General features: G+C 42.7%; 2 protein-coding genes across 3 annotated transcripts in view; both read right to left on the bottom strand.

Annotated features, from left to right (window-relative positions):
* The window catches only part of LOC108377013 (uncharacterized), a 2,316-nt gene extending 1,621 nt beyond the window's left edge, over positions 1-695 (bottom strand). Inside the window, exons 1-2 of the mRNA XM_017633271.1 lie at positions 500-695; positions 29-435 (exon numbers count right to left, since the gene is read on the bottom strand). Coding sequence (XP_017488760.1) covers positions 29-435; positions 500-689 — 597 coding nt within the window. The 5' untranslated portion in view covers positions 690-695. The remainder of the gene's footprint in view (positions 1-28; positions 436-499) is intronic.
* Positions 1-2,435, bottom strand: part of LOC108377014 (secretion-regulating guanine nucleotide exchange factor) — a 3,152-nt gene extending 717 nt beyond the window's left edge. Inside the window, exons 1-4 of one of the 2 annotated variants that reach the window (XM_017633273.1) lie at positions 2,325-2,435; positions 1,979-2,230; positions 1,144-1,907; positions 961-1,074 (exon numbers count right to left, since the gene is read on the bottom strand). In XM_017633273.1, coding sequence (XP_017488762.1) covers positions 969-1,074; positions 1,144-1,907; positions 1,979-2,230; positions 2,325-2,342 — 1,140 coding nt within the window. In that variant the 5' untranslated portion in view covers positions 2,343-2,435 and the 3' untranslated portion in view covers positions 961-968. Of the gene's footprint in view, positions 1-704; positions 1,075-1,143; positions 1,908-1,978; positions 2,231-2,324 lie in introns of those variants that run through there. The other variant, XM_017633272.1, reaches the window with a different exon arrangement.
* Positions 2,436-7,666: the final 5,231 nt, after the last annotated feature.

Consider the following 7,666-nt stretch of genomic DNA (forward strand, 5'->3'; position numbering starts at 1 on the left):
CTACATCTTTTAAACTGAAATTGCTTACACTAAAATTTGCAAAACCTATGCCAGTTGTTGACTCCGGCACTTGTGGTGTTGGATATAAGCCATTACCGTAGCCAGCAACAAATGGCACTGCTTCCGGTGGCGTATTTGTACCTTTGTCGTTAAGTAGTGGCGTTAGATTTTCAGGAAAATCGAGAAAATCTTTGCCATAGATGGCATAGTTTTGTGCAGCTTGAAAATACTCAGCACTTCCATTCGGTGGATGACCAGTGGTGTCTCCATAAATAGCGCGATTCACCTCCTGCACGTATGTATTACTGCTACTGCGACGACAATTTGATTCCAATTTTGAATTCCAATCGTTTTTCACATCTGTCTGCTCAGATGTCCCAGCGGCTGTGAAAGTTTGGTGCCAAATAGGATCCGTGAGCTTTTTGGATGTGGGTGCTGCTGCGGAATATGTTAGGTAATAATTGTTAGAAATGAATAGTTGTGAACAGGATTGGCTTACTGATTTCTTTTGTATTCCAAATCGGAAAGTCATTTTTAATTTTTGTCAATTCTTTGGCAATTGAATTTTTTAATTTTCTTTCTTTTCTGCTACACGCCATCAAAGGATTTTCTGCTTCCGCTTCGACTTGCGAAAATTCATCATTAGCACTCTCATACGATTCTTCTGGACTATTCTGCTCCTCGTTCATGTTGTTGCNTGCCAAGTGTTTTTTGAGGTTAATCGCAATGCAATTACCTACAGCAGTCAAGGCACACTGCAAATGTGGTTTGCAATTGCCAAGTGTGTACTGTTGTTACAGATTTGTAGCATACATTTAGGCGCGGTTTTGATTAATAAATGCACAAACAAGCATACAAGGAAAACATTCAAATAGATTTGTATATATAATTGTTTATTAATTTTTTAAATTGTTTTTACCACTATTACAAGTTTTTTCACCGAATTATAATTTTCAGGTGTTTATTCTTTAACTTACTGCTGCAGCCGGCTCTTCACATATCGCATAGCAAAACCCTGCGCCAGTACCCGCAATTCTACAAGGTCCTGGCAACTGTACGCGCGTAGGAGCACACCTAACGAGTTATTTTAAAATACGTCAATGCTTACATATGTATATCTCTTTTCAGCAGTAATGTACTTACAAATTATCTGTGGCATCGTCGCCGCAATTACCATGCTCGTTCCAACCCCAAGTGTAAACTTCACCATCAGTGCTGCGTATAAGACCATGCTCCGAGCCAAAGTGTACATGTGCTGGCACGATTGAAGTACGCAAATCTAGTTCCTGTGGCGTCGCCTGATTTTGTGTTACACTACCCATGCCTAATTGGCCATAACAATTGCGTCCCCAAGTTAGAATACGATTGTCCCTCAACATCACTGCATTATGTGTCCATCCGGTGACTATTTGTTTGATCTCCTCTTCGAATTGAAATGCATTCGCTTGACCAAATTTATTATCACCCAAAGCAATAACACGCTTTGCGCTAGCACCATATTGCAAATCAACAACTTTGATTAATATATGATTCTGACCACTTGATATGCCAGTGATGCGCACTTCGGTGGGCTCGTTTGCATGAATTTTTATAACCGGCGCACAATTAAGCGTTGTCGCTGTTATGCACAAATCCGCAGGTGGCTCATCACTTATACGCAGCCGACCGAAAATATACACCTTATGATCTTCGGTGAGTATGGCACAATGGCGTAGTCCGAAGCTAATACGTTCTGGTTTATCGTTGCGTGGCAAAATAACAGGTAGCGGTCGGCGTACAGCATTAAATTCACGTTGACAAAGTCCCAACTGCTGAAAGCAATTAGAGCCCCAAACGTAAAGCTTTTTCGTAACGGTTATGCAGCCAGATATATCCCAACCGCAAGCAATACTCGCTACTGGTACATCCTAAAACATAATCAGGTAAAATATACTGACATATCTGTATCATAGACAATGGAGAAATTAATTGCAAATACCCCGAAATATTCCCCAGGTATAATTTGGAAAGTATTGAAGCATTCCTCGCGCGAGTCCAAGCCCAACTGACCGCGACCATTCCACCCGCACGCGTGTATCCTTCCACTTGTATCGAGTACAAGCACATGACCGCCACCGCCGCGGATGCGGCGCACGCAAGTTGGATTAAATGAATAATCTCGCACAATTTGCGGTGTCATACACAGCTCCGATTCATAGCCAAGGCTAAGCTGTCCGTGCGAGTTGGCGCCCTGGTATGTAAATGATTAAAAAAATGAAACACTATTATTTATTACTCCCAACGATTGAGTGCCAACTGATTTGCAATTCAAATTCACTGCTTACCCAGGCGTACACCGACATTATGGTACAATAATGTGATATCGTTGCAGCCACTAGTTGCTACTTCCGGCGCACGAAAATCTCAGGCAATTTACTCGATAGCGCGCAAAGTCGTTCGTCGCAGGCGTACTGGCTGTGTCCTATTTGCTTCCTTGCCAGTTACCGACTGTTGTCGTGAATTTGCTTTCGCCTACCTTTTAGCTTATTTGTTGATGAATTTGCGTTTCTTGTGCACTCGAATTGTTTTTTGGCTGATTGCATGTTTTAGCCAAATTAAATGCACTTTCTTTAACGAGGTGGATGGTTGTTTTTTTTTATGATGTGCTTCGAGAAATNGTTGTTTTGATTGAACACAGGGTGATATGGAGGAACACGTTTTTCATTCTATTATTTGCCATATTTTTTAACATAGAAAATATGAGATAACCGGAAGTCAGATATTTTTATTCTTTTCATATCTACCTTCTTACTTATTGGTTTTTTGGCTTTTCTGTGGGATTAATTTATGTCTGCTAACCCGCGTCCATTAAATCTTTAGCGTAACCCAGTGGTCACCGCGCGAAAGAAACGTAAGCTATAGCTCACCGTGGAAGCTTTGTCATTAAAAAAAGATTGGACTAGCTCTGCCTACCGGTTTAGTGGTCTCAAAGTTTATCTCTATCCGTCCAACAACAATTATGGAGCGATGTTCATCGATATTTACTTGGGGCAAGTACGCTGTACTTTAGAAAACATGATTCCATCGACATCAGCTTGGTGTACACATTTATCAGCCTCTCAAGAGCCTTCAGAAAAAGAAGTTATTCTTAGGTTGACCTTGGCAACTGCTGCCTGTCTTTCACATTATTCTGTCCCATCTTCAAAAAATATCTGAACTATTCCAAGCTCGCGGCAGGGTCTGCACATTTCTCTAGTTAGAAGATTTCGCTAGTCGTTTTTTAAGACAATAAAGATCAGAGTTCTACTATGGTGACTTATTTCTTCAGTTGGCTTCCTGAGGCGGCAAACTTACTTATAAGCGTCTGACAGAATTTTTGACAGGCAATCGGTCATCCTTTCCAACGCCCATGTGTTCTCAACCAACTCCTTGACAAGCGCTTAGTTTGTAGGAAGTATCTGCCAAGAACCTTCTTTCCACACCGCCACCAATACCCTAGGCTCAGATCAAAGTGTAAGACCAGTAGTACTACTTCACTTTAGCCCTACGTTCGTTGTAGGAACTTTGCCGTTATTAGCTACATTCAAATTGCTGCGTTTTACCTCTAGCGGTGTGTAAACATGCCAGGTTGCTCGGATTAGAGCCTTCTATCCATCGTGTTCTAAGGCAACAATCACCACATCTCCAGTACTTTTATTACCAGAATTGCCACCCTAGCTTTGCGGCTAGATGTGCGCGGAAGTTACGCGCCTTCAGCCCTGATGTCTTTCTTTCCGACAGGAACCATGGCTGCTGGACTAGTGCCACATCAAGCGAGTCCTCTTCCGCTGAGAAATTCACTCGACTCTCTCCGCCACGCTCAAGCTTTCTTTCTCGACTTCTCCGGCTTCAACAGTATTTAAATTGTCATATTTTGGGTTCCACTTCCTAAGTCGAAGATACACACTACCCATATCTTATCTTCTGGCTTTTTGTTGAGCTAGATGACAGAGTTCTACCCTACCAGGTCTTAGATACGTGAATCACTCTCCAAAGCTGTGTTGGTAAATTCGGGTTTTGGAATTGCAGCAGTCTAAAAACGTTCACCGCCTTCACCACACACGCAATTCATACTTTAGCCTTAAAATAAATTTTACTATGTCAAAAGAAGTCATAGGTCTGCCCGGTTCTTCGCGCATCCTCCTTATTATCTGGCTCAACAGATCTTTTTCTACAGATATCCACTTCTCGGTGGTTATTTGTTCACCACGGTCATATACTGCCTCGAAACAGTGCTGGTTCTCATGCTGGAAGCCTGAAATTCTTTCCTTCTGGGCTCTTGCTTATCGCCACGTCCACCTTTCTTCTGAAGTCTTATAGGTTGACGTATTTTCATCGAAACTGTGAAGATCCTTGTGCTTCTGCTTAGCAGCCCTGGAGTCGACAACTCAACGCCCATCAGCCCCAAAGCTCCTTGTGTTGAGCGCTTGTACTCGTCTTTCCTCCGTCTCGCAGGTTTGGTGGTTGTATGCTCGTCTGCCCGCCTGTGCCGACTCTAAGGTGCAAGCTAGCTGGAGCACCCCTATCATTCACCATTTGTGGGATTCGCTAGCAGTCTTCTCTCCTCTGCGCTATCCAGGTCGGAGTCTTCTCTGTTCGGATTTTTCTCTAGGACTCTAGCGACCAGCACACTCTCCCTATCACATTCATCCTGGTCGTACGACCCCTGCCCAATGTGGCGGGCCCAGTGGTCAACATTAGTGGAGGTGAAAACAAAAGATTCTACGCGTGCCTTAAAGCGACAAGACCGCCCTTGCATACTGAGGCGGCCCTGCGTCAAGAAGGCTCCATTATAATAAGACCGCCTGTCTACAAATCGTGCAATAGGAAGGGTCGTTGCATAACGTCCTGGATGACGGAGGGTTTGTCAGTTCTTGGTCACAGTTTGCCTGCAGCCCGAGCCCGGACAGATGCAGCGCAGATGATGGCTAACCAAGCACACGCGTTGCTCCGATTCTGAAGCGATCTGTGGAAGGCTCAGTTGAGCCCCCACACCGCGTCAAAGGGCCTACACCAACAGAGGCTTTAAGACTCTTTTATCTGGGTAAATACTTACCGCTTCAGGGAGCTAAATAAGTTGCATTTACAAATATACATATTTTTTAGTTGAGGTAATTTTCATTTTTCCGTCCGAATGTTGTCCTTCAACAGCAATTAACGGCTTCTTTTTTCCTACAAATGTCTATACCAATATTTTTAGCTAATATCTCTTTTACTGTTATTCATGCAAAAATTTAATTCGAAAATCGTTATTCTCCTTACACGGTTGTAAAAAATAATGACGGCACCCACCAGCATGGCAAAGTTAAAATTAAAAAAAAAGAAAGAAAAAACTATGCGATTACAACCAACGGCCGCCAACGAGCACAGATAATAAGCGAAATGCACCTGAGCAAGAGTTAATAGAGCAAAAATGACAAAAAGCAACAAAACAAGCAAAAATCAACGACGAATTAAAATACCAAACCAAAGGCATTTAGTGCAAAAGGAAATTTGAGGAAAAGCGCACAGCACGAGCGTGGAACCTGTCGCTTTGTGTCTGGCTGGCTGGCCGGCTGGCTGGCTGTCTGTCCTCAATGTTGACTATTTAATATTGGCCGCCTAGCGTGAGCCGCAGACTGGTTGAATTGCAGCGGAATGCAGCGACCAAATGGCACAGCGCAATGGAAATGGTAATCGAAATGAAAATAGAGTTATCTACCATCACCAGAGTTCCAGAGTTTTTGTGAAAACAACTGTCCGATCTGTCCGTAGCTGTCTTAGAAATGCGAGGTTAATATCAAAATATTGCTGGTATGCCCGGCAAATCGTTGCACTTTGCAATGCAAAAATATACCCTTACTCGCGAAATAAAATCTAATAATCGGGCGCAGCGGCGTTGTGCCACAGCAGCAGCAACCAAGTTACCTACATAGTCTGCAATTGGCTTGTCATCGTAATTATCGAATTGTTTTGTTGCTTCCAAAATTTTGTAGTTTTCTGCTTCTTTTTTTTCCAAATTTATTTTCCTCATCCGTTTCCAAAGCCAGCTGCTGGCCTGATTGCCTCTCGCGATGCCACAAAATGCAGCGGAGTTTCGCATAAATGAAAAAAAAAAACCTGCCAGCTTTTATCCAATGCAAGATTTATTCAATGGCTAAATGGGTTAGTAAGAAGATGAGTTGCAACAGCTAAAAAAAAAGCTCTAACTAACCGTTTAAGCAGATGGCAGCAAGCGACTTTGGCGCTGTACTACATATTTTTGGTTGGACTCGTCGTAGTAGGTACAAGTGCAACGTCAGTCAGTTAGGCAATCTACGGTTGGTATTTGCAAAGTGGATTATTAGGTTTGTTAGACTGTTGCGCTGCGGCGATTTATTTTTTTGAAGTCGTGAAAACATCATTAGCGCAGTTATCAATTGCTTTAATTTTTTTTGGATTAGTAGGAATCAGAAATATTACAACGGAAAGACTTACTAGTCCTTAAGAGTGCCTCCAGTGTTGCCAGCGAAAAATTTGCAATTGTTAAGAGTGCTGCTAATGGAAATTCCCTCAAGTAATTCAATAGCTGACGGAAACAAACTTATTTTCCTTTTTTTAAGAGTAATTTAGTAGCCACAGCATTTTCACACGAACTTAATCAAAGTGGGGGAAAACTTTGTCTTATTTTTTGTAGGCTGAAATCAGAAGACCCGAGACTGTAGAGGCAGCCCTGAAATGAACACTAGAAAGGTCGTCTAATAGGCATACCGCTTCTAGCCATACTCATTGAGAAAGATGCTTGTTCGAGTCACATACACAATGGTAGCAAAGTTACCCCTTAGAAAGCTCTACAAGGTAAACAAAATTCCTTGAAGCGATGCTTATAAATCGACACCCCAATAATCGGCGAAGGATCTAATGTCTGATACATTGATGGATCCGGACTTGAAGATGGGAGTACGGGGCCAGCGAATTTGGATCCAGATTACAGAAAAGTGTGCCAATGGTCACAAATCTCATAAAACGCTGTTAATGGTAGTAGTGAGCTGCAAAAAAGTCCGGTACCTTTTGATGGGTTCCGAGTGATGTATCCCAGGCATACATGGACATACAGAAGTCCCAAAAGTAGAACACCAGCACAAGATTTTCAGGTGTTTATCGCTTTTCAGGCTTTGTAGCGCTCGGTGCTAAAGCCGTAATATAAAACTTATAGTTAAATAGAGCTCGTAAGGCTTTAGCGCCGAAAGCCACAGCATCTGAAAAGCTTGTTATTGGGTGCTACTCTAACAGGGTGAGAGGACTCTCACTTTGGAGGCCACTGATATATGTATGTCAAAGTTTATAAGTGACCTGCAGTCCCATTTTTCAATAAAAGCCAAAGCTTGACAACAGACCCACCGAAATTAGTAAAATGAGTTTTTACCGCCTGTTCTCCCCAGTCAATTCTGAGCGAAATTCTGACGGTGGCTTCGATGTTCGGAGGTGGTTGCGGACCGAAATATACCTGGTCCGAGCCCTCTCTAGTCAAATAGTTAGATATCTCTCGTATACGTAAACTCCTACCTTTTCACTTGTTTTACACCGCCTAATACAGACCAAAAATTTTCGCCCCCTGCCCATCTCCTTTGCGGTGAATTTACGCCTGTTGTTTATCCCAAGTGTGGACCGGTTCTTCTGCACTTGGTCC

This window comes from Rhagoletis zephyria, unplaced genomic scaffold (genome assembly GCF_001687245.7).
Source record: "Rhagoletis zephyria isolate East Lansing unplaced genomic scaffold, Rhagoletis_zephyria_1.1 Rzeph_scaffold_11324, whole genome shotgun sequence".
In the NCBI taxonomy this organism is placed as follows: domain Eukaryota; kingdom Metazoa; phylum Arthropoda; class Insecta; order Diptera; family Tephritidae; genus Rhagoletis; species Rhagoletis zephyria.